Below are 25,849 nucleotides of genomic sequence, written 5' to 3'. Positions count from 1 at the left end.
AATGGAAATGTACAAGAGGTTAACATGCAGGACTCACTGTGTGCCAGCGCCACCTGCTGTTGTCAAGTACCACACACAGACAGACACACACCACACACACACACTTTATATACACAAGCTTAATGTAATGATTAAAATTAATAAATGTTCACATTGATTACTTCGTCTTAGAGCAGTGATGGTTGAGCGAAAGTAAACGTTTAAATTGCAGGCCATTATTTATGTAGTAATGACTGGAAACAACTAAGTCATATCCAAGTAAAATAGATGTAATAACTCATTATAGCATTACAATGACTGGTAACTACTGAGTAATACACATAGTAATTAGTACATTTGAAACCTATGTGAATATTGTACATAGTCAGGAGTGGTTTGTCTTTTCTAAAATATTAATAGCATATATAATGTATTACTTTAGTATTCTACATTATAGGCAAATGAAAACCGAATTAAATGTTTCTGCACAGGTGTCATCGCATTCTGTAATGAACAGAAGATAAATCAGTGCAGATAGTTTGTTTCTTTTTTAACTAGTTTATCATTCACCTCCAGCTCCAGCTCATTTCTAAGTTTCCAAAAGTGTGGTATAGTGGCACTTATCAGATAAGTTCTGTATAAAAGTTTCCTTTTTTACTTGTATATTACTCAGTAATTACCAGTCATTCTCATGCTAGAAATTCTAGCTTCTATTTTCTTTCGCCATTAGTTATTTCCATTCATTACTGTATTGACAGCCTGTAATAAAGGGTTATCCCAACATTAAAATGGTCATTTTGAACATATTATGACAATGTAACTTTACAACGGTATAGGTGCTGTGTAAAATATATATTTATTTTCCTCTGATACTTAGTATCTTCAAATTTGTCAATTTTCATGCCAGAAAATACTAATCACATTAGAATCAATTCAGGTTAAAGTATTTCCATAACCAGTGTAGTATTGATAAATTCTACAATAAAAATATCTACCGGTAATCAAATAAACGGCATTATGCATCATATGAGAGGTGGCCCACAATGACTGGAGCAGTTCTGATGTATAAAAAGTCAGTATCAGCCATATATCAGTCTTTTCAAGCGGTTTCATCAGACGCTGGCAATACACAACGAGGCGTTGGTGCCTCCAAATCCAAACGAGTTAGTGAGGGCGACCCGTCGGCCCCGGGTCTGCCACGGCTGGGCTGCGCAGGGAACATAATTCAGGTCAAACTCGGGATCGGTGCGGTCCAGGTTGAGGGTGGGGGGCAGGACTCCGTGGTAGCAGGCTAGGGCAGTGAAGGCCGCCTCCAGGGCTCCCGCCGCCCCCAGCAGGTGCCCCGTGGCTCCCTTGGTGGAGGAGACGGCCAGGCTCTGGGCGTGCTGCCCGAACAGCCTCTTGAGGGCCGCATTTTCCGCCGCATCGCCCAAAGGCGTGGAGGTGGCGTGAGCGTTGACGTACGTCACGTCTGCCGGAGGCACGCCGGCGTCTCTGAGCGCTGCCACCATGCACCTGTAGAGACAGTGGTAAGAGACAACAATGTGGGAAAAAATGATAGGAAAGATCTTGACACTTTGAGCAGATTCCACACAATGATGCATGAATTCATGATTATTATGATCGGAAGTTTCAATGGAGAGTTTGAGTGCCCCATGATGTTCTACATGCTGAATAACCTGAGAGAATAACCTGAAAGCTCCGTCTCCATCAGCAGTGGGTGCGGTGATGTGGCTGGCGTCCCCCGACATTCCGTAGCCCAGAACCTCTGCATAGATCCTGGCTCCCCGCCTCACTGCGTGCTCCATCTCCTCCAGGAGCACCACTGCTGCTCCCTCCCCCATCACAAAGCCCTCTCTTTCTGGGTGAAAGGGTCTGGATGCCAGCTCGGGCTTGTCGTTCCATTTAGTGGCCAGGGCCCGCGCCCTGGCAAAGCCGGCTATCGACAGGGGCCCCACACAGGACTCTGTCCCACCTGCGACCATGGCGACCGCATCACCGTGGGCAATGAACCTGGTGGCGTCACCCAGGGCGTGGGCCCCCGTAGTGCAGGCTGTGGACACGGCGTGGTTGGGACCCTTCAGTTTGTGCTTTATGCTGATGTGCCCGGCAGCCATGTTGACGAGGATACGAGGCACGAAGAACGGACTGACTTTGTGGTAGCCCTTGTTCTGGAAGGCGGTAGCGGTGCGCGCAATCTCGTCCAGTGACACCATACCCATGCCTACAGCCACCCCTGTAGTGAGCTGCTCCTCTGGGGTTTTGGGGTACCACCCCGAGTCCTCCAGGGCCAGCTGAGCAGCTCCCAGGGCCATCACTGTGGCTGGTGACATGCTGCTGATTTCCCCACGAGAGGCGAACCTCTCCTCCTTAAACTGACCCTCCTCGTCACCTCTGGGCACCACCGCTGCAACCTTACAGGGAACGGTCTTGTATTCTTCTGAGTCCAGAGCAATAATCCCACTCTGGCCCCTGATCAGACGGTCCCATGGCAGAGCAGTGCCTGTGCCCAGAGGACAGACAAGCCCTATGCCAGTTATCACAACCCTCCTCCCAGGCTGTCCAGAGCTGTGGTGTCTGTGAGAGTCCTGGTTTGGACAAACACAAGCACTCTTCTTAAGAAGCACTCTGATGTCCTGGCGTCTCAGCTGGAGTTTAGTCCAGCATGATAATGATAAAGAGGACATGCTGACTGATGCCTCTCTCAAGTTGAGTTAGCTAGCTAGTAACTTAGCTAGCTGTAGCCAGTCCTCTCCTCTCAATGACGATGGGATACGTTTAACGTACAAGGCAACACTGAAAGATATTCAGCATAAAACCTGACGCGAGGAGAATTAACACCTACAGAAATAGCCGTCAACGGTGAACATATGCATACAAGCAGGACACCAATGCTGCTAAGCTCTTTTACTGTCATCTTTACCAAAGAAGTCTTTAGGTAGTATTTGTGAACGCCTGATCTTTTTTCTAACTTCTTAAGAGAAGTAGCCTATGTATATTGAGCTGCTACAACGACAAGAAAACAGACACTCACTGAATGCTTTACGAAGCCAGATTTTCAGTAAAACACAATTACAACCTATTTGTGACAATTATTCGGGCTTTATTGGGTCAACTATATGCAGGACCCACATCCAGTAGCAAGGTAGCTTTAGCTAACCGTACTCAGCCGCATAAAAACAACGTGAAATAGTTTGTGTTATAAAATCATGGCTGCATCGCCACTGCCAGGGGTATCAACATTGTGTGAGAATTCAAATGAAGTCTTCTTGGACGTCGCCAAGCTGTTACTTACATACGCCGACAACATTTTAAGGTAAGTTAACCTACTGAACACAGATGTTGAGCACGTTACTAACTATAATAGCAGCAATGCAATCCAGTGTTTAATGTTTCGTTACATTACAGACAAAGACAGTAACAGTAACTTATTTACAACTAGAGATCTCGCCCGTGTAAGGTGGATACTCTGGAGACGATGCGCCATGGGCGCAACTAACCTCGCGTCACCTTCTTCTCCTTCTTCTTGGCTGCCTTTCATTGCCAGGCTTTCTTGTGGTGTCTCATCTACAAGCACAATTCGTAATAATATTGTGTTGGTAGATCAGCTATTTAATAGGGATGGTCTCCTCTTTACTTATGGAGAGTTTCTAGCAGAATATAATATCCCTGTAACACCTGGGGATTATGCAAAAGTATTTGGTGCAATACCTTGTATGTTGTTTAGAGCTCACTAGCTCAGCCAAGGGTTAATAGACAAATGTTTCCCCGCTTATCTCCAGCAAGCACTTTTATAGGCAAAACCTGTTCCACCAGTTCTGGCAAGAACAACAGATCTATTAGAGCCATTTTCCAAAGAGAGGTTACTACTGTACATTATGTAATTTCATATTGGACTCAATTTGTGGATGTGATAATAATAATAATAATAATAATAATAATGGCTTTAATTTATATAGCACACTTTAAAATGTAAAACAAATCTCAAGGTGCTTTACAGTAGCTAAAATAGTAAAATAAATAAATAAAAATAAAATAAAATAAAAACAAGCTAAAAACAGCTAAAAGCTCCGAGCTAATAAAAAGCAGAGCGGAACAGGTGGGTTTTAAGGCTTGTTTTAAAAACAGCGAGGGATTTAGAGGCCCGAACAGTTCCTGGGAGTTGGTTCCACAGGCGTGGCCCCAGGGTGGAGAAGGCTCGGTCACCCATCGTTGCCAGCTTGGTGCGGGGGACAACAAGTAGGTTGAGGGTGTCGGATCTGAGTGACCGGGAGGGGGGCTTGGGGGGGAGGAGTTCTTGAAGGTATGTGGGACCAGTGTGGTTTACTGCCTTGTAGACCAGTAGGAGGAGTTTGAAGGTGATGCGTTGATTGATGGGGAGCCAGTGAAGTGAGTGGAGGACAGGGGTGATGTGTTCTGACTTCCGGGTTCTGGTAAGAACCCAGGGGGCACAGTTCTGGACATATTGCAGTCTCTGGGTGGATTTGGTGGGGAGGCCTGCAAGCAGGGAGTTGCAGTAATCGATACGGGAGGAGACGAATGCGTGGACCAGTTTTTCTGCGGCGGCTTGGGGTAGGAGGGGTCTGAGCTTTGAGATGTTCTAGAGATGGTAGAATGAGGTTTGGGCAGATGGATTTGATGTGGGCGTCAAATGACAGTGTTTGGTCAAGTTTGACACCCAGGCTGGTGACCAGTGAGGAGAGGGGGATGGAGTGTCCATCGATGGTGATGTGGGTGATGCCGGCCTGTTTTATTTGGTGAGGTGTACCGATGAGGATGGCTTCAGTTTTACTCCCGTTGAGCTGAAGGGAGCTGTTGCTCATCCAGTGGCGGATGTCATTGAGGCATTTGGTGGCCCGGGATGGTGTGGAAGAAGGCCTGCAGCTTTTACTATCACATCAATCTTCGGGACCTTTTGCCTCTGACGCTCTGACATATACAATAACAACCATTCCTCCTAGTAATCCTGATGGAACGCAAATCACCAACTTTTTCACCAATATATCTTCCTTACACACCCCATCAGACTTTCCAGCAGCCAACATTCCAACAAGGAAGGACTCCTTCCTCACTGACTTGACCCTAGCTTCCTCATTACTAGATGAACTCAACACAGACTGCTTCTTTTTAATTTTAATCTCCACCATTTCCCGGCCGCTTCATCATCGGACGCCATTTCCTCATCTCCCTCATCACTGTCACTGTTCGACGCCATGTTTTTCCTCTGCCACCAGGCTGTACCCATTACTACAGAGAATGATCATCCGCCCTAAGACCCGCCCCCCAGTTGTGTGTTCCGGTGGTCTTTCCACTTTGTCCCCCGTAGAAATGGTTTTATATGGTGTTCATTTTATTTTTATAGATACATAGCTAGATAACGCGCATCACATTTATTTACGTTACTATGACGTCCTGTTTTCAGAGCAGAGTAGTGGTGTGTTTCCGCTGGATGACGTGGTGCTACGCTTTTGGCCCCAGACTAGGCGCAACGCAACATGTTGTGGGATTTATGACATCACTTGATGATGTCACGATTTGCGTCACAAATCACTGATGATGTCATTGATGATGTGACGATTTACGACTAACACCGCCCACTTGCAAAATCGTGACTAACAGCGCCCGCCGGGATGGAGAAGCTTCTGAGAAAGTGTCACATCAAAAACCAGCTGGTCAGGGAGTGCATGGCCGAATGCCTGGGAGTGTACATCATGATTCTCTTTGGATGCGGCTCTGTTGCCCAGGTAACGGTAGGTGAGAAAGGGCAATACCTGTCAATCAACCTGGGCTTTGCTCTGGGAACAACCTTTGGGATCTTTGTGTCCCGTGGCGTTTCAGGAGCTCATCTGAACCCCGCTGTCTCTCTGAGCCTGTGCTTTCTGGGCCGACATCCTTGGCTAAAGCTGCCTTTCTACGTCTTCTTCCAAGTCCTTGGAGCCTTTCTGGCTGCAGCCACTGTTGGCCTGCAGTACTATGATGCCATCCAGTACTATGAGCGCAAACAGAACGGCACCAAGGTGTCCACAGCGGCCATCTTCTCCACCTATCCTGCTGACTACCTGAGTCTGTGGGGGGGCTTCGTAGACCAGGTGATTGGCACCGCTGCCCTTCTGGTGTGCATCCTGGCTCTGGGCGACAGTAAGAACTGCATGTCTCCTCCCTGGCTGCAGCCCGTGCTGGTTGGAGCAGCGGTGATGGTGATCGGTGTCTCTATGGGATCCAACAGCGGCTACGCCATCAACCCTGCCAGGGATTTTGGGCCTCGCTTGTTCTCGTGCATCGCTGGCTGGGGGGTTGTAGTTTTCGAGGACGGACCTGTTGGTGGGACGTGGTGGTGGGTGCCATTAGTGGCCACCTGTGTCGGGGCGCTGCTGGGATCACTGCTCTACGAGCTGCTGATTGAGGTGCACCACCCTGAGAGTCCGTCTCAGCTGCAGGCCCCCCTGGGTTATGAGCTGGAAGGAGTGCAGGCAGACCATGGTAGGAATTTACCCAGGGTCAAGGGCAAACATGCTCACAAGAAATCTCACAATGCCCCTAAAAACCATCATCCAGGGACAAAAATTGCCCCAATGTTTTGATCATTTTATTTTCATTCAATTAATTTAATTTCCATCTCTAACACACACTCGATACCAGCAAGCTGGGTGCCAGAAGATGATGATGATGAAGAACAAACGGTGCTGTTGTTTACACTACGCTTTAGCAACTTCCCAAGGTTAAGCCACTTTTACACAGAGATCCCGCAATCTTGCCGTTACGAGGCCCCGCAGCGTTGCCACAGAAAATGCTTTTACACGGCGCGGGGAAGCAATCCGGCACAGAGTTGCGATATAGGCTATAGTAGGAGCACAGTCTGAATACTATAACGTTAGTTGTTTTTCGTAAGGGAACGCACAACAGGCGAGACTGACAGCAGATATGCTTTGGTTAACTTATTTCTGATAGTAGAACTTCAATCTGGAGGTGGTTTTCCCTCAGTCCTGTCATTTTTTTATGAATGAGCTGAGATTCCCGTCTTCCTGCGGCTTACCCTTTTAGACAGACGTCAATTTGGTGCTGATACTACAACCCCCACTGGCGGAACGAAAGGCGTAACAAAATGAGACTCGAGTCGATTCCGTCCTTGTGACTTTTACACAGGGGGTGAGGCGTATTAATCCCACAAGGATCACGGCTTTCACAGGCTGTGTAAAAGGGTCTAGTCAGTGTTTGGCATGGGGAGTATATAAATTAAATGCCATTTAATGTAGTACACATTGGAAATGCCATTTATAATGTAGTACACATTGAAAGAAAAAAAACACTGCCCGCCTCTATGGGCACATCTTGTGGGATTTACTGTATGACATCACTGATGATGTCCCGATTGGCAGCACAAATCACTGATGAAACATTAAGGTTAGAGGGTACAATTTACAGCATTCGTTTTTGTGCACAGCCTGTGAGTTCCTGTAGTGCTTTATCACTAAAAAATAAAATCAAAAGGTAACTACATGTACGCTATATCATTCACTGGAATTAAAAAATATGTTAAGTTTCATTTATTAAAATTTGACTAGGCAGGGTACAACAGTATAAAAAGTTTTTAAACAGTGATCCTGAAATGCATCAAAACTTTACAGTGATCAATCATCATAAATAAAAGCTATGAATTTAGCAACATAAAGCCTGAAGGGTAATTTAAATAAGCGAAATAAGATAAAGTAATTTACTATACACATGTCATATAACTGAATTCCATATTGAAACAACTCACCAAAATTGACTATTGCACAACTGATTTCACAAAATCTCCACGAAGGGGGCTAATCCCTCCCCACCACGTATGTACCTTGCCATACCTTGGCTTTTGCTGAAATTAGGGATGGGGCCGATCCGATCCAATATCGGTATCGGGTGCCGATATTGGCACTAATTCACGGATCGGATCGGAATGGGATTTTTTTTTTTTTTTTTTTTTGCAATTCCAGTGCACACAGGGGGCGCTGGCCGTAATTTGCCCATGTATAATAGTATCCTTCTTTGCCTTGTAAATTTTCTTAATTTTGTCTGCTTTTTGCAAGGTATATTAAAAAAAAAAAAAAAAAAAAATTATTGGCCAAATCTTTGCCTATACTGTATATTCAAGAAAAATATTGGTATCGGCATAATATTGGTATCGGCAGATATCCAAATTCAGGTATCAGAATCGGATCGGAAGTGAAAAAAGTGGATCGGTGCATCCCTAGCTGAAATGAGTGAGGTAAGATAGATAACTGTGGTAAGATAACTTTTAACTGCATTGCTTTACCACACAGCCCTCATTCATTGCCAATGGCACCTCCTAGCAGCACAAATTCAATGTTACAGTGTGACTACGAAAACTAACAAGACGGAAACTGGTCCATAGTCCCACGTTGTATATTGGTGGAAAAAGTTGTGGGAACAGAGGAACCAATTCACAAACTTGAAACAATGAAGTAAGTGCTACTTAGTGTATGAGATGTATGCCGCTTTTAAGAGAGATTCATAAACGGTCTTAAGTCATGTTCTATCCTGGTATGTACGTTTGCCGAAGAGCAAAGCAGATTGTACAATGTGGTTCCGCTCCGCTTTAAGGTTTAAGGTTTGTGCGAGACGAGACAGAACGGCACATACCAGGGCTAGTTAGTACAGTCATTGCCATCAGTTCCTTTTACTTTTGAAGAATGCATGACGTGGCTTCATATGATGTTATTTCTCAACAGGTATCCAAATGAGGAAAAGTACAGATCTATCCGCATAGGCAACCCCACATTCTCCACCAAACTGCTGCCCATCAAAGGTGCAGTGGAATGCCTCTTCGAGATGGGGTTTGAGGAGGTAACGTTACGTAGCTACTGTAGCTTTTTCCATTCATTGTGATACCTTGGTAAGTACCATTGAACAAATGAGACTGTGGTTGAGAGATTGGTAATATGGTATGGTATAATCCATCTGCCCACGTCCCCGATTTCCTGCCAAATGTGACCTGGTGGCACACAGTGTAAAATTCAGTGAAGAGGCCGGTAGAGGGGTGGGAGTTGGGGGTTTTGGTTTGGGTTTGGGGTGTGACTAAACTCATGGCAACTACATGCGCTTAGCATGCTGCGCACTTCGCGAGTACGTGTCCCTTCTGCCGCATGCAGGACCAAACGGTGACCTGGTCCAGAGAGAGATCTCGAGTTGCCCGAGTTCCACCGGGCCTACCTCTCTGCAGGGAAGGATTTCTGACATCACTGATGATGACATGATCACCTCTGCAGGGAAGGATTTATGACATCACTGATGACATTATCATCGAGAGTATCGTAAATCCTTCCCTGCAGAGGTAGAAGTGATGTCATCAGTGATGATGTCACCAGTGACACCAGTTATGCTGAACCCTGGATGGTCTCGTTTGTTTACAAAGTCAGAAACATCAATTCCCCTCTTCTCAGGCTGAAACCCACCTGGTGTTCCCCGAGTCCGCATCCGTGGTACAGCTGAAGCTCGTCAGGGAATCCATTGCAGCAGAGCGGGACCAGAGGCTCCGTGGAGGGCAGCCCGTCCAGCCTCCTCAAATAGCCACCGCCACTGCCTCAGCTTCAGCACAGGAGCACCCTGCTACCTCCAGCCAGCCAGCCACAACAGCTCCAGCACCAGCCTCATCCTTGGTAAAGATGTTATCACTGACTACATTTACATGGACTGCATTGACTTATTCTGAACATTTTGATGACTGTGTTTGCATGAATTTCTTATAGAATTCAGTTTCAGTTTATTTATTTTTACAGGAAAAAAAGGATACAAACACCATAAAATGCAATTAAAATAGTTTTGAGACCGACTATATAGTCCAGTCTGCTATGATATGCAAATTTCGTGGATCGGATCCGCGACTATATTTAATGGGTTCTTCCTTGGCCCATGCTACACCATTCCACGAAGTTTCATGAAAATTGCCTCAGTAGTTTTACCGTAATCCTGCTCACAGACCAAAAACAGACAAACGGCACCGAAAACATAACCTCCGCGGAGGTAGCAAGCAGCGCAACACTCGCGGGAAGCTAGCGCATGCGTCGTCAAGCAGTTTGACGAGCCGTACATGGTGCAAAATGCTGCGTATACTCCGATAGGTCACATAGTGCGATTAAGGTGTTTCATGTCTACAATGCACTGCAATAATGCGATTAAGATTGGAATAGTCCATCTCTTAATTCGACTATTGCTATGACCTTATTCAGGTTAAGTTCATCAGTACTGTTTACTATTTATTTACTTATTCAGAGTATATTGTCTTAATCGGGTTAATATTGCATTTGCTTGTCATCGATTTGGATGGGAGAGACTAACCATTATTTTATTATTCACCCTACAGGGAGGTCATAGTTTAAAGGACATGTTCACCCAAAAATGAAAATTCAGTCATTATCTACTCACCCCCGTGCCAATGGAAGGATGCGTGATGTTTTTTTGTCCACAAAACAGTCCTGTAGTTTCACAGCAAAACACCGTTGCAACATTCTCCTTAAACAATTTAAGTGAATGGTGACCAACTTTCAAAACAATAACAAGGGAGGGGAAAAGTCATAAAATGGCTCCATAGCAGGCTGGCATAATCGAAGTCTTCAAACGATGTAATCTCCACCCTGTTTTTAGCCGAAATCTTCACTGTAGTGGAAATGACATTGGTCAACATTCACGCTAGAAACTTCGCACACGCTTCTTCGCGCACTCAATTTCTAGGGTGGAGAAACTGGTTGAGGTGATGAGATGTTGCTGTGAACGAAGCTGTCACTCGAGCAGTTGCAATGTCGTCAGTGATGTCGCTCGAGCAATTGATTCACCAGTGATGTCGCTCGAGCAATTGTGATGTCATCAGTGCCTGGTGTAAACCTGGTGGTAAAAGGCACCTCTCTGCCTTATTTTAGTAGTGAGATCGTTTAGGAGAATGCTGTAAGTAACTCTGTTTCCCTGGAAAACTCCAAGAGTGTTTTGTTGGCTAAAAAAACACCACTGGTCCTTCCATCGGCATGGGGGTGAGTATGACTGAATTTTCACTTTTGGGTGAACTTATCCTTCTTCCTACTAACATCACTGCATAATATCTGTATATCTATCTGCCATTTTAAATGCAGATGTAGTGTATTGTTGCACTGCCATTTCTTTTTATTTCTCTTGGCTGTCTTTGGTTAAAGTTTGGATGAATTGCCCTTGTGTCTGTCAGGAACACAGCATGAGCTTCTTTGTGACGCTCCAGTCCAACTTCCAGCACGTGATGCTGTACGAAAACCCCGCGCTGCAGCAGAAAGCCAGGCTCCACATCCCTCACCAGGACCTGTCCACTGCTGCCCAGCACCAGCTACAGCAGGCCAAAGAGGCTGACCCAGGTACAGCCACGTTCCACCATGCATTCATAAGAGTCGAGTCGAATGTCTTCATTGCATTCGTTGCTTTCCTCTTTGGAGCAGTGTCTCTCTCTTATGTCCGGGGTATTCATCAGCTGAGGTGGTGGAATGATTTATTTTTGCTGTTTGTAGAAAGCAAACTTGGAATGGAAGACTTCCTGGCGCTGGAGCTGCTCCGCTGGTTCAAACAGGACTTCTTCTCCTGGGTGGACAAGCTGCCCTGCAGCCGCTGTGGAGGCAAGACCCAGAACGCTGGCTCTGTGAGCCCCGCCAACGACGACCTCCGCTGGGGAGCCCAGCGAGTGGAGAACCACTACTGTCAGACCTGCAAGCTCTCCACCAGATTCCCAAGGTGTGTGTGTGCGCGCACGCGTGCGGGATGATATATCGAAATATGTGTGTCACAATATGAAAATATGACAATACATAAATACAGAAAAGTTGATCACAATATTAGATTACATTATCTTTGGCTCAGAAATGATTATAAGTCTGTGCATACTTTGTTGTCATTTAACTTTTATTCAGTGACAAACATTTTAAGAGTGGTACAAAGAGGGAAAGAGATTGCTCTCTCTCTCAACAATGGATATGAGGAGTGCTAATTTGTGTTCATGTTGTTTGCCTTCTCTCTTCAGGTACAACAATCCAGAGAAACTGCTGGAAACCAGGAGGGGGCGCTGTGGGGAGTGGGCCAACTGTTTCACCCTGTGCTGCAGAGCCCTTGGCCTTGACGCCAGGTACATCTGGGACAGCACAGGTACGGAGTACGGACACAGAGGACAGATGTGGGTCTTAGATTGCTCATTTGCTTGCCTGTGCTGAATAAGTAGGAAAAGCAGTATCTTATTACCAAAATCTCATTTGGACAAATTCAGAGCATGTGGTTCTTAAAAGTATCTCGGGCTAGACCTAGAGGCCTTAAGATTTTGAAGATTTTATTACGCCTAACACCGAACTGGACCGATATACTGAATTTTACAAACAAATAAACAGAAATCCTGAATTTTACCACCCCGGTGTTGCAGCAGCTTCTCCTGAGTGGATCATAACAGTCCAGTTACTTTACTTCTAAACGGGTTTGCCAAATGCCAATATACCTAAACACTAAATAAGCACAAGAAGAAGAGAGTGTAGCACATTTTGCCGTGACTTTTTTTCCTGCAGTGTTTATGGTAATTGACCCAACTCTAGTTAGAGCTATACATTATATTATTTGCTGCTACATTGGACTGATATTGGCGTTTTATTCAAAATAATTAAAAATATTAATTAATATTAACCCAATGTCATCCACCTCTGATATGACGAAGGTTCCTCCCTGATCACAGCTAGTCAATATGATTATTATGATTGTCATGTCAGATGTCTGACCAGAGAAATCTTTCCAGTGTGGTGTGGCGGGCTGGGTTTCAATGGAGTTTTATGATGGTTTTCATGCAGTGTTTTAGAGGCTTTTCCACCCTGACAAGCATAAAACATTTTATTTTATTTTAAATGTTGGCATGAAAATGGTGACATTTTGAAGATATTGACCAATTCAATGCAAACATATCGGCATTGGCCTTCAAACACCCATATGGATCATATTCAGTCAGTGTAACTGTAACACAGTATCAGGTAGTGCAGAGGTTTTCAAAGTGGGAGGCGGGGCTCCAAGCAGTTTGACAGGAGGTTCAGTGAATGCAAGTGAAAAAATCGGATCTCATAGAATAGCCTAAATGTGTGTGATTTGGTTCAAGAGATAGTTCAAGATACATTAGTTTCGGGGAATTTGACAGTGTTTCCCACTTTCCCAGATTAAATAAATGCCTTCAGACAGACCTTTTTATGCATTTGCTGTCGTTCTGAAGCATGTCAAACAGCAATATCAGGCTATCTTGGCTCAATTGTTGAGTGCCTTATGGGGTCCAACAGCATAATCATGATCCCATAGGCAATGAGGAATTGAGCGAGGCAGGCTCCTTTTTCCAATCTTTGTCTGGGGGGGGGAGGCCCACAGTTTCAGACTTTGAAAGCCCCGCCTCCTCTCTGTGCTGTTCCAGACCACGTGTGGACGGAGGTTTACTCCGTCTCCCAGCGCCGCTGGCTCCACTGTGACTCCTGTGAGAATGCCTGTGATAAGCCTCTGCTGTACGAGGTTGGCTGGGGGAAGAAACTGGCCTATGTCCTGGCTTTCTCCAAGGACCAGGTGAGGGAAAGGCACAATGCTATCCTGTGTTGCTGCCTACTGTCAATGTAGATAAGCACAGATTTCACCAAAGACTTGTGCAGTGGGTTTAAGATTTTTTTTTTTGTAGGGCCATTCACATTGACGCATTGCTTTTCCTCTTTGGCATTTAGGGCCGGTGTGAGATATATGATTGGTTAATATTTTTAATTTGTACCTGTAATTTAGCGCCCCCTTGGACCAGTTACTGTAATAATTTTGAAAAATGCAAGAAGACAGTTGTGAGACTTCCCCAAGATTTGATCAAAAACCCTCAGTAGTGCCTGGTGTCACATGTATCTGCCAGTTTGATCATGAGGGACAATCAATATCGAGTCAGCAATAGATATTAGGGATGTCACAATATATCGTCCCACAATATATCGCGATATCAAAGAGTGACAATATGTGTCGTTGAGATGAAATCTCATATCCCGAGAAAAAGAAGCTGAACATGGTGGCACTGATCTGCATCTGATTGCACGCTCACTCTCCTTTTCATTGCTTTGTTTGAACAGACGAGGGACGTTACAGACACGGAGGATGAAAATGGTGAAATTACTCGTGGAGGATGCCCCCTCAACTTACAAATCGATCGCAAAAAAATGTTGTTAAAATATCGTATCGTTATCGTGAACGCAATATCGTGTATCGTATCGTGAACTGAGTGTATCGTGACACCCCTAATAGATATGTATTCACAAAAAGACAGTTGTTAGTAAGCCCCGGGTCCCAGCGAGCGCTAGACTAGTGGGGTATTAAGACGCAGCGAGATCTCCGCTAGATCCCTCATGTCACGAGCATTCACAAGCTGTCACAAGCTGTAAAAGTGAAGCTGTGTAATAGTCACAGCAGCCCTAACGTTATACATGTACAATGAATGCCCCTCCATCGAACTTGTAACTTGTTATGAAATATGGACGCCTCGATATGAACTACATCAGCAAATGACACCATCAGTGAGAAGATTGTCTAATTCTATGTGTATAGTTATTCTGAATGCCTGTGCACGGTTCAGTACAGCGGGAGTACAGTATGCGCCACGGAAGCTTTGTCCGCGCTGCCGCCAGTGTAGGAATTTAGCCAGGGGCAGGAAATGCCCCATGAAATCTCAGAATGCCCCAAAAAAAACATGATCCAGGGGCAAAAATTGCCCCCAAGATTTCAATCATTTTCTTCTCATTCAATTAATTTATTCACACACTCCGCACCGGCAAGCTGGTTGCCAGAAGACGACAAAGAACAACACCCTCACACAAACTGCTGTTATTCACACTACACTTTAGAAAATGTATGCAGTAATTACTAGTTTTTTAAGTGCCCCCAAAATGTTGTAAATTCCCCAATTTTTTAGACAATGGGGGCAAAAGTTGCCCTCAAAATATATATTTGTGGGTTCCTACACTGTCTGCCACCAAGGAAATGCTGCAGCTCAGCAGCCGGCCTAGCAGGAAGAGGAGCCTTTATTTTATCCCAAAAACAACTGAAAACAGCTGTCTCTTTTAAGGCTATGCAAGGAGAGTGACTTATCTCACCAGAGGCTGAGGGCAGCAAGATAAAAGATATAAAAAATAATAATAAAAATAAAACTAGCAGCTTCTTCTGTTTACGGTAGTTTAACGGCAGTCAGCAACCATCAATAGTCAGATTACCACCATCTACTGGACCTGGGCTATTTCTTGTTTTGTTTTTCTCTCTGCACCCCTATGTTGATGGACAGCCTCCAATAATCGAGTACCTCCCCATATCGACCAGTTCTGGGGAACTATAATAGGCAAAGTCAATCCGGCCGTCCTACTTAGTTCTGTTATCATGCGCAGTTCTAAAGAAACACATCGAAGCCTTCAGTCTGTTTTAAGCATGGGTTTTCCTGCGGGCTCAGACAGATAGTCGATGCACTACAGCTCAAAGCCAGCTTGTGTCTCCACGCCGCAGGTGGTGGATGTGACCTGGAGGTATTCCTGCAAACATCCAGACGTCCTGACGAGACGCACCACGGTCCAAGAGCCCTGGCTGCTGCACACCATCAACAGGCTCAATGCCGCGGTGCGTCTTTGCCTTTTCTTTACATCCCCCATGCAAATAATCAGAATCAGCTTTATTGGCCAAGTATGTACACATACAAGTATGTACACATACAAGGAAATTGACTCCGGTTCTCTCAATGTACTCAATGTACAAAAAGAAAAGGAAAGAAAAAGTAGGCTCAGGCTAAAACAAACAAGAATCACAAAGGATAATTAAACATGAGCATTAACTACTATATACAATGCAATAATAATAAGTGTATGAAAGAGCGTCTATATTGAAGGTGTGTGTATGAAGGGAATATACAGTATGTACACTTTATATGGATATATGCAGTTATATGCAGTTATTGATATAGGCAGTATTAATACATTACATGAATACAGTTATTTACATGTTTAAATAAGCATCATGTATAAGCAATCAGGTCAGGTATTGCACAGTTATTTACGTGTATAAATAAGCTAAATGTAGAGACAATCAGGTCAGGTATTGCACAGTTATTTACGTGTATAAATAAGCTAAATGTAGAGACAATCAGGTAAGGTATTGCACAGTTATTTATGTGTATAAATAAGCTAAATGTATAGACAATCAGGTCAGGTATTGCACAGTTATTTATGTGTATAAATAAGCTAAATGTATATACAATCAGGTCAGGTATTGCACAGTTATTTATGTGTATAAATAAGCTAAATGTATAGACAATCAGGTCAGGTATTGCACAGTTATTTATGTGTATGAATAAGCTAAATGTATAGACAATCAGGTAAGGTATTGCGCAGTTATTTATGTGTATAAATAAGCTAAATGTAGAGACAATCAGGTAAGGTATTGCACAGTTATTTACATGTATAAATAAGCTAAATGTATAGACAATCAGGTCAGGTATTGCACGGGGGGGGGGGTTATATACACAGGGGTGATACAGGTTACTGCACGTTGGGTGTTCAAGCTTGCAAGGTGTCCAAAGTAATCAGAGTAAAGTCAAGTAATTCCAGTGATTGCAAAATAAGAGCAGTGTGTGACGTGGTGAGGATGACGGAAACATGCTCCCTCCTCTGACTCTTGGCGTGCTGCAGAGGCAGCAGGCGCTGGGTCCCGACAGGAAGAAGGAGCTGACGGAGAGACTGCTCGTCGAGCTGGTGGAGTTCATTTCCCCCAAGAAGCCAAAAGCGGGCGAGCTGGGCGGACGCAACTCTGGATCCCTGGCGTGGAGAAGAGCGAGGGGGGAGACGGGGGGCGCTGACGCAGGGACGTCCCCACAGGTACAGAATACCACCTATGGAGCTACAGTGGAGCTTACGTCTCTCTGTAGCATGGCTAAACTACTATACTGCATTGGATCCTTTCTTTAGCTGTTGCTACGCGCTACCCTTCTTTTACCACCAATATAGAAATGACACAAAAAGCATTGAATTCCATTTATGTTATGTTTTGCTCTGCTGTGGATCAGCACTAGGATTTTACCATTGACCAAATGACCATATATCGGTGCCAATACTGTTATTTTGATATTTGATATTATAAAAACAAAACAAAAAAATCAAAGTATTCAGTCTTTTCCCCCATAATGATATTCTAGTCAGGGTGGAAAAGCCTCTGAAACGGCATTGGGACACCTTCATGCATGGAATTCGATCAAAATGTTGCATCAGAATCAATCAATTTCTTCCCAACCAGTGTAGTGTTGATCAATTCAAAAATAAATATGTACCAGATCTGATTTTGACTCTACTGAAGGACCATGTATAATGTTTTGTAATGTGTCTCAAGGTTGCAGGTTATGTGTTCATTCCTACTGAGGAAGAGAAGGATATGCGGTTAATCCAGGTGCAGTACAGAGCCAGCACAGACCAGTACTTCCGCAGCTACGAGGTGGTTCAGGGCTGGGACCAGTGTGTGTGGAGGAAGGACTCCGTCTTCAGGAAGGTGGAGGACGACTGGCAGATGGTTTGTTTACTACATCCCATAATATTCCATTTTCACACGATAACTTCGGTCAGCAAAGCTGGAAGGAGGTTGTGTTTTGGCCCCTGTCTGCTCGTCTTCTTGTTAGAATTATTTTGGTGGAAAAAAATATGTAAAATAACATGGATTGGAATTGCACTATTTTCATTGGACTGCTATGACTATGAAAATATAAAAAGGGAAACTTGATTAAAACAACACAATATAATTTACGATACAAAGTTGATATCAAATGAAAAGAGTAACAACCCCTCAATTGTGCCATTAGTTTAAATTGGGTTTTTATTTATGTTTTAATACTGTTTTATAATGCATTCAGCCAGTCTTCCCTATAAGGCTCTGAAACAAACATGCTAGCAATATTAAGAAAAAGCGTGCCGTTTGCCTCAATCTGATATGATGCATCATGCAGTGCAGGCATCAGCTGCCATCAACAGGATGTGATGAGAGGGAAGTGGCTCGCAGAGCTCTTGCACTTTATAGCCCGGTGTCACCTCAGTGCCCCACCTGCTACTGGTCCTTTGTGACGCAACCGACTGCCACTCAATACCAAGGGGGAGAGAGTTCCAGATGTGTCCAAATGTCTGACTTCCTGGAGTCCGATTTTTGAAACAGCTAAAACTTTAAATGTGACCCCAAATTGTATTTATTAATATACAAATGGAGTGAAATTTGATTTCTTATCATTAGGCATGGGACAATATGCTTACTGCAAGATATGATTTGATGTGCAATATGGGATTCACGATTCAACACAATACAACCAAACATACAATTCAATGACAACAAAGTATAACAGAATTATGTTTATTTCTGAGCCACACATCTTTTTTTTTATATATTTTTTTTATTTTTATTTTTTTATAAAACAATATAGAACAAATTATACAAGACAAACAGGCTCAGACACAGGAAATGAAAATAAAAAAATAAAACAAACAAACATGTGCTACCAGCCGCACAAAGTGCCCATGAGTTTACAAGAGACGTGTATAGGATGGGATCCCATGTAAGGGGTCCATGAGATACCAGCCAGGCGAGCCATCCGTCACCCCTAGCCTCAGTCACTTATCATTCTTGACCTTGTCAAAGTAGGCCAGAAACGGGTCCCAGATAGTAGAGAACCTTTTAAGTGAGTTGGTTATCAGGGACCCGAGTCTCCCCATCTGTATAACCGAGATCATGTCCATCAGCCACACCTGAAAAGAAGGTGAAGAGGAGGACCTCCATTCCTTCAAAATGAGCTTTTTGGCAACAGCTGTCCCCGGTGTCAGAGATTGTTGCACAGCTATAGGGAGGTTCAGTGAGGAATCCGAGCAGCTGAAGATGGCGAGTTCTGCCTCCAGCTGTAGGGTTATTTTGTAGGGCTTAGAGTTGTAAGCCACACATCTTCTTAACATTTGCATGCTAGAATGTAAACCACAATTTAAAGTTGTCATTAACAAAGTGACAATAATATAATTTGGATGGAGAACTTGATGGTCAAGCATCTCATTTGTGATTACTCCAGCAGAATAAAATTGAGATGTTATCAGCTATTGAGCTATTCATTTTTATGCCCCACGATGCGCATCATCACATTTATGTATTGCGATATATTGGATTTCGATATATTGTCCCATCCCTAATTATAATGGAATATATTAATATTCTCTTTATAGTAAACATTTGTCGTTAGTAGTAGTTAAAGTAGTAGATAAAGATACAGCTGTAATCCCAAAACTAAAGCAAAAATTTGTTGATGTGTTCAGGTGTACATAGCTCGGACAGAAGGCTCCGCTTCAGGAAGAATCAGCTGGAAGTTTGACTTTGCTCCAGCGGGAATGAAGATTACGACCGTATCTGTCAAGTCCAAGACCCAGACCTTTCACTCTGGGACAGTCTGCTGGCGCATGCGGTCGGGCCAGAAAACGGAAGAGTTCTCTGGAGGTACGATTACCTAATAGTGTGAGAAACTGTCATCAAAATACAACTGTGTAAAAACAATGCTATAACAATTTTCAACTTTCAGGAGAAGCTATGGAATTACATACTTTATTTTTTCTGAGATTAGATTCAACTTTAATGATCCATGTGGGAAAATAGTAGGAAAAGAATATATAATACAGAAAGAAAAATATAATATTAATAAGAATACCGGTATAGCAAATGGGGGTGTATTAAACACAACTGATATAGTTCCAATATGTGTAAAATATATATGAATGATGCAAAATGCAGTAGAAGAACAGAGACAAAAAAGTGATTAATAGAATATTGCTTGATTGCTGACTCATTCTTATAAATGACAAATTCATAATTAAAAAAATATTGGGTTCCCGGGTAGTGCAGCAGTATATTCCCTGCCCTACCAACACGAGGGTCCCACGTCGCAGGTTCAAACCCCTGTGTTGGTCAGGCGTCCATACAGGCACAATCGCTGTCGCTGAGCTAGTGCCGCCTCTGGTCGGTTGGGGTGCCTGTTTAGGGGTAAGGGGATCTTGGGTGAATAGCAGGATCCTTCCATGCACTATGTCCTGCTGACTTTTTTATTATTATTATTATTGTTATTAATATTATTATTTATTGACAACCCTTATTTGTATGTTAGGTGATGGGAGGTGGTTCCCGAAGCTTTCTGGCTCTTCGGAGTTCGTCATCGAGGCAGAGCTTGGCGGCGGGGAAGGGGAGTCGTCATGGCAACACTCTCAGCTGTTCAGGCAGAGTTTGAAGGAGACGGAGGAATACTCATTTGAAATCCTTGTGGTCCTAGAAGATGCTCATCAAGAGGAGGCAGAGGGATTATCTTTGACCGTCGAGCACTCTGAAGGTCAGGGCTAATTTGGCTCTGCGTTTGATCTATTATAAAGAACTGTGCAATAATTAAGTTTGTTTCAATTATTCTACAATTGTAATTCCCAGTGGTAAATGATGCATGGCCTAATGGTAGGTGAATGCAGATCTGTATTTTGTACCCGAGATGTCTGTGTTCTCATACATTTTCCAAAACTTCGATTTGACTAGGGGCCAAATGATCTGAAAGCGCAAGGTATGAGACATGCAATATGAATGATATCTGTAAAGAGTGTAACCTCCATAAAGCTAGATGCCAAATCCAAATGTCCGGACTTCAGTGCACTTGTAGGCTCGCAGATTTTGTGGGACTGTTCCCAGGAAGTCTGTGAGTTATGAAGGCTATCCATATCCACAATCCATCCAGTCCACAAGGGGCCTCAAGTGGACTTGCTGCAGACTACCAGAGTCTGCTCGGGGTGCAGACGTTCTTTAATGCATCCATGGTGCAGACTTCACCACACCTCACTAATTTATTGATCCACAATTCATTGTAATATGGACATGATGTAGTTTTTCCATTTGCCAAATAAAAAACAAAACAAAAATAACTTACGAGTGTGCAAAACAATTAATTTATTAAAAAGTTATTTGAGTCCTGTACCTGTAGCCAGAAATAATATTCAACCACACCATTGACAGAAATATGTAGAAGTACAGGCCATAGAGGTAAATGTATTTTATCATTGTAGTCTTTAGGCCGGTCTTATTATTTATAACCTTGTAGTCGCTCGCCCTCGCAGACTTGACGTGATGACATTGAACACATCGCGGCATGTACGACTGAAGTCCTCGAGGGCTCAGTCCACAAGTCCAGAGGTGGACATTTGGATTGGGCCATAGAGTTCTTGTGAAAGTGTCCATATTTGTGAAACATGAAGAAGTTTCATTTTCCACACAGGGAACCAGGGCTGATACCCAGGCCAGTTCAGATTGGAGCTGCCCTCTTGTTAATAATACAATGAGGAAAAGTAATGCTTATTACAGGACTGTATAGCGGTTGTCTGTCACACCTCGCCATACCCAGTTGACATCCATGTGTTTAATTATAAATGGATGAAAGTAATGTTGGTGTGATGGAAAGTTGAATGTTAATAAAGATATGGTGTATAATAAAGATATTTTTCTTCAGTTTTGTTTTGTGGTTTAATTGCCATTTTGGCCACATGCAGCACATTATACAATGATGTCTTCTGTGAATCACTGCCACCTAGCGGTTACAAACTGTAAGTACACTACAGGTTGACTCTTTCTATTGGTTCAAGTACCGGTGTCTTTCAAAGCAAGCACACGATTGGTTGACGTCCCCGTGACGCTTCGCCGTATGTTGCAGATGGCGGAGGAGCCGGACGGAGGTTGCAGCTAGCAGATTATAGGCTTTATTTCTGAATGAAAACTATTTAAGTGTAGCAGCGTTTTCTGAGTATTTTAGTGAAACATGATTTGAATTTGTTCGTTGTTTTTTTTATTACACATGAAACTACCAAACTATTTAATCTTGGCGTTTTGTACAGTATTTATATTTTAGCGAGTAGCCCGGTTAGCATCTTTGTTGGAAGTTTAGGCCTAGTGTGCCACCGCTTGTCGATTTTAACAATAGCCGCGCTACACTCCCCTTCACTGTGGTTGTTTTGATACCTTTTGGAGGATTATTTTAGACCCGAACTGGATAAAAAATTATAATATGGGCAGTAAACGCGTATTAATGGCTTAGAGCGACTGGGACGATTTTTGTGTTGATGGCCTTTTAATTTCACTGGGTTTGAAGACATTTTTGCGAGCTGCATCACGAAAATCTAACTAGGATCACAAAGGAAGAAAGATGTCCAACGGCGCAGCGGGGAGCGGGGGTCTGACTTGGGTGGTAAGTTAGTTTCCAATACAAGTACAATTTTGGTAACTATGGCATAGCCAAGTCAATTTGAATGCTTTTTATAAATCAGTGTGAATGCCCCGTGCACCGGGCATTTGAGCTTTAAATCTCCAAACTAGTCTAGCGTTAGCCAAAGTGGCTATTTGCCTATCCACGCATACCCTGTGTTAAAGACCACAGCCAGCTGCATGCAGTCTCCATCTCAATTCAGGCCGACCGGTTTAGAGAAAGGCCAGTCACTGTTATGTCGGGCTACAGTAGACCAGGCCCAAATACAATCAATCCTTTAATACAGAATTACAGATAAATAACGTTACAACTGCACGCCAAACTTCATTTAAAAACCTGGCGATTTAAAGTTGACCTGCTAATCGGTAAGCCCAAAACCTTTATGAATCATTACGACCCACTGTTAAATTATGCCCAGCTCTTATTCCAATGTAATTACAACTTTTAGAGTTGGTTTCCTGCTATCCCCACTCATTTCTCACTAAAATGCACCCTGTGTGGATTTGTGGATGCTTGTGAGCAGTGGGAACCAACAATTTTTTGTTTGTTGTTGAAACAGGGTGCTTCTTAGCCACATTTACCATATTCTGACTTTTCATATAAAGTCTAGACTCTAGAATCATGGTATACGAGGTGTGATTTCCAGAAGGCAAGGAGGGATTAAATTGACAGTTTTCTGAGTGGAGTTTGGCGTGCCGTTCTCTCCATACAAGAGAGTATCGGGATCTTGAGGAATTGGGAATAGATATGCTGTACACGGTGTTTCCCACAGGATTTAGTGAGACTGTGGTGGGTGGACCTCAGACCTCTACGGGTGTTTAGGGGCATGCTCCCTGGAAGAACATTTCAAAGTTAAATGCATCAATCTGGTGCACTGAGCAAAATTATCTTAGACTAGGGTGGGACAAATTAAATTATGGTGGGCCTGGGCCACCATAGGTAATTAATGGGAAACACTGTTTACAACACCAAGAAGTTATTTATCTTGCAAAAAAATCACCATGACTTGAAATGGAGAGACATTACATTTAAAGCTCACGTCAATGTTTTTGATACAAGCACAACCCCAGCCTTCCTGTTATAATGGCTGTGGTTTGCCTCTGTTAAATATCACAGAGTAACCTCTCTTTGTCACCCAAGTGACCCAAGTCATAGAGAGGAGAGGGGCGTGTTCCCTTTTGGTGGTGAGCACTGATAATCAACTGTCAGCAACGCAGCACAATCATTTTATCGCAAGGCTGGGGTTTTTAACAAAGTTATGCGCATGTGTCTAATAACAGACCCTCTTTGAAAAAAACAATGCCGCCAAAAAGGAGGAAGCAAATGGCAGGGGCGATAGCAGGATGGATGGGGACAAGAAAGAGAAGACCAGCTCTAAGAAGATGGACGGCTCCAAGAAGATGTCGGTGGAGCGAGTCTACCAGAAGAAGACCCAGCTAGAGCACATCCTACTCCGTCCGGACACGTACATTGGCTCCGTGGAGCCCGTCACTCAGGTGAGTCCAGAGGAGAGGTTAGACTGCTATAGCTGGCTGATGTTGGCTTTTATGTAATCCACCGCCGATATCGAGGTTCCACCTTGATCACAAAAAAGGTGGTAAGATCTCGCCCACAATTCTTCATTTAAAGGCAGTAATGCAACCCAGAGTTTCTGCTGCCGTTGAATAGGTGTTGTGGTTCACTCCGCCTTTAAAGACATCCCCTAGCTATGCCCCAGGGCAGAGACAGGGGACTCTGGGCAGAGACAGGGACTCTGTCCTGTGAGTGAGCACCATCCTTCGGATGAGACGTTAAACCGAGGTCCTGACGCTCTGTGGTCATTAAAGACCCTATCGTCACTCTTCGCAAAAGTAGGGGTTAAAAAATCGATAATTGATCGTTAAGCATCATGCCGATCATGGATCGTGGAGCTGCCATGGTAATCGAAACTACAGCCAGTCACTGAAGCAAACATGAAGAGAGCAAAGCGAAGTTTTGTGTGGGATCATTTCGAGTTAAAAGATGACGTAGCTCAGTCTAAACACTGCGATGCCATGTACAGTATAAGTACAATACAGCCACAACGCCAATGATGTACCACTTGAACAGCGTACATCCGAGCCTGGTTAACAACAAGAAGGAACCAGCCGACCACCTTGCAGAGAAGCTGAATGAAGCTGTGGAGCAGTGAGGAATTGAAGGCAGGGTTCAAGCATGCGTCCACGACAACGCCGCCAACAATCCCACCAGAGTCAACTGGCTTTCTGTTGCCTGATTTGCACACACCCTGCAGTTGGCCATCAATGATGGATTTACACTATACCTGCACCGGGTCATCTCTGCTGCTGGCAAACTCATTAGCCCCTTCAATCACAGTGCTGTCTGTCTTTAGTATTTTCTGACATGGGCATTTTGTAATATATATATATATATATATATATATATATATATATATTAGGGCTGCACGATATTGGAAAAAACTGACATTGCGATATTCCCCGCCCATGCGATATATATTGCGATATGAAAAAATACAGATTTTCACCAGGTTAGCTCTATTTGAAAGAAAATAATATTTCTAGAATGATTGGGATGATTTTGTAGAGGAGTCCATCTGATTTTGGAGGGGAAATTAGGTATTTTAATGTTTCTCAACCACTGGGCTGTGACCTACTGGTAGGCCTCAGAGCGTCATCTATCAGGGTGCATAAACATTTTGACCAATGGATTTCCATGACTTACATACATGAAAAAGTGAGTACGGTAAGTTATGACATTCTACTTTAAAATGTCACTAGCCTACACTTCACTTTGTGTAATGCAGCCTTTAAAACCAGGGAAAGACAACATGTATGCTGTATCACCATATTACCATCCAACATCTAAGACCATAGTCTCAAATCACAATACAATATGGATATAAATTTGATATATTGCCCACCCCTAATATTGAGTGCCAGAATCTACCTCCCAATGATGCTATTTGCAGAAAAACATTAGATTTAATTGATTATAATCACTGCTTTCAACTTCTTTCGTTCTTCTAACGTTTCAATAAATCAACAATGAAACACCGCTGCCACTTCACACGGTTACTTCACACACTTGGTCTGACCCCCCTCCAGAAACTACCAAGTGGTACGCTCCGCATTTGGGGAGTTCCGGTTTTTGAGCGCACGCAGGGCAGTACAGAGACGAGGATTCACATGCAGCCGACCGGTGACAAACAATTCATTCGTGAAAAGTAATAAATATACATTTAATTGCCCAGCTATGTCTATTGTCTTTTTATTTTCACCGACATGTTTTGTGTAAATGAGTCGCTATGTATGATTACCTCTACCGTAACGTTACTGCTATCATCTGATGCATCATCAGACTGAGGGGGAGAGAGAGCTGCGGTGATACACGGACAACTTCTCAGTAATCACTTTAGCCTTCGTGTCATAAGTTGCGGTCTTGCTTTTTGGTGTTTCAAGAGTAAATATCTCCACTCCACGGACATGTTGAGTTACAGCAGCCAGCCTGCTGTATGCGAGTGCGCTGCAAGCTGTGGACAAGTCCGCCTCCGCAACCACA

The 25,849-nt window shown here is 43.6% G+C and overlaps 3 protein-coding genes and 1 pseudogene across 5 annotated transcripts in view; 3 read left to right on the top strand and 1 right to left on the bottom strand.

Moving 5' to 3' along the window:
* Positions 1-744: 744 nt before the first annotated feature.
* Positions 745-2,785, bottom strand: oxsm (3-oxoacyl-ACP synthase, mitochondrial). The gene is made up of 2 exons (XM_083646753.1): positions 1,672-2,785; positions 745-1,494 (listed from the first exon to the last, which is right to left on the bottom strand). The coding sequence occupies exons 1-2, from the start codon at positions 2,664-2,666 to the stop codon at positions 1,092-1,094; spliced, it is 1,398 nt and encodes a 465-aa protein (XP_083502879.1). The 5' UTR covers positions 2,667-2,785; the 3' UTR covers positions 745-1,091.
* A 349-nt stretch (positions 2,786-3,134) lies between these two features.
* On the top strand, positions 3,135-21,499 carry ngly1 (N-glycanase 1). Of its 2 annotated transcripts, none has more exons than XM_083645631.1 (12): positions 3,135-3,295; positions 8,709-8,823; positions 9,420-9,635; positions 11,189-11,351; positions 11,502-11,721; positions 12,008-12,129; positions 13,415-13,560; positions 15,514-15,624; positions 16,689-16,874; positions 17,383-17,559; positions 19,329-19,506; positions 20,168-21,499. In XM_083645631.1, the coding sequence occupies exons 1-12, from the start codon at positions 3,189-3,191 to the stop codon at positions 20,395-20,397; spliced, it is 1,971 nt and encodes a 656-aa protein (XP_083501757.1). In that variant the 5' UTR covers positions 3,135-3,188; the 3' UTR covers positions 20,398-21,499. The 2 variants fall into 2 exon arrangements, with proteins under 2 accessions (XP_083501757.1, XP_083501758.1); XM_083645632.1 differs by having other exon boundaries at positions 19,329-19,524; positions 20,168-20,289.
* LOC310785697 (aquaporin-3 pseudogene) lies at positions 5,610-6,560 on the top strand (annotated as a pseudogene). Its single transcript has one exon. The product of its transcript is annotated as an aquaporin-3 pseudogene (transcript).
* A 271-nt stretch (positions 21,500-21,770) lies between the features above and the next one.
* Positions 21,771-25,849, top strand: part of top2b (DNA topoisomerase II beta) — a 29,436-nt gene continuing 25,357 nt past the window's right edge. Inside the window, exons 1-2 of the mRNA XM_083646259.1 lie at positions 21,771-22,273; positions 23,572-23,787. Coding sequence (XP_083502385.1) covers positions 22,232-22,273; positions 23,572-23,787 — 258 coding nt within the window. The 5' untranslated portion in view covers positions 21,771-22,231. The remainder of the gene's footprint in view (positions 22,274-23,571; positions 23,788-25,849) is intronic.

Source organism: Poromitra crassiceps (assembly GCF_964638095.1).
Source record: "Poromitra crassiceps genome assembly, chromosome: 11".
In the NCBI taxonomy this organism is placed as follows: Eukaryota; Metazoa; Chordata; class Actinopteri; order Beryciformes; family Melamphaidae; genus Poromitra; species Poromitra crassiceps.
The sequence above is the reverse complement of the archived record's forward strand: the minus strand, read 5'-3'. Positions and strand labels throughout refer to the sequence as shown.

Coding starts and splice junctions, on each gene's coding strand:
- ngly1 (XM_083645631.1), top strand. CDS start 3,189: ATGGCTGCATCGCCACTGCCAGGGGTATCAACATTGTGTGAGAATTCA. Junction 3,296..8,708: donor TACGCCGACAACATTTTAAG/GTAAGTTAACCT, acceptor ATTTCTCAACAG/GTATCCAAATGAGGAAAAGT. Junction 19,507..20,167: donor AACGGAAGAGTTCTCTGGAG/GTACGATTACCT, acceptor TTTGTATGTTAG/GTGATGGGAGGTGGTTCCCG.
- oxsm (XM_083646753.1), bottom strand. CDS start 2,666: ATGTCCTCTTTATCATTATCATGCTGGACTAAACTCCAGCTGAGACGC. Junction 1,495..1,671: donor GATGGAGACGGAGCTTTCAG/GTTATTCTCTCA, acceptor CTGTCTCTACAG/GTGCATGGTGGCAGCGCTCA.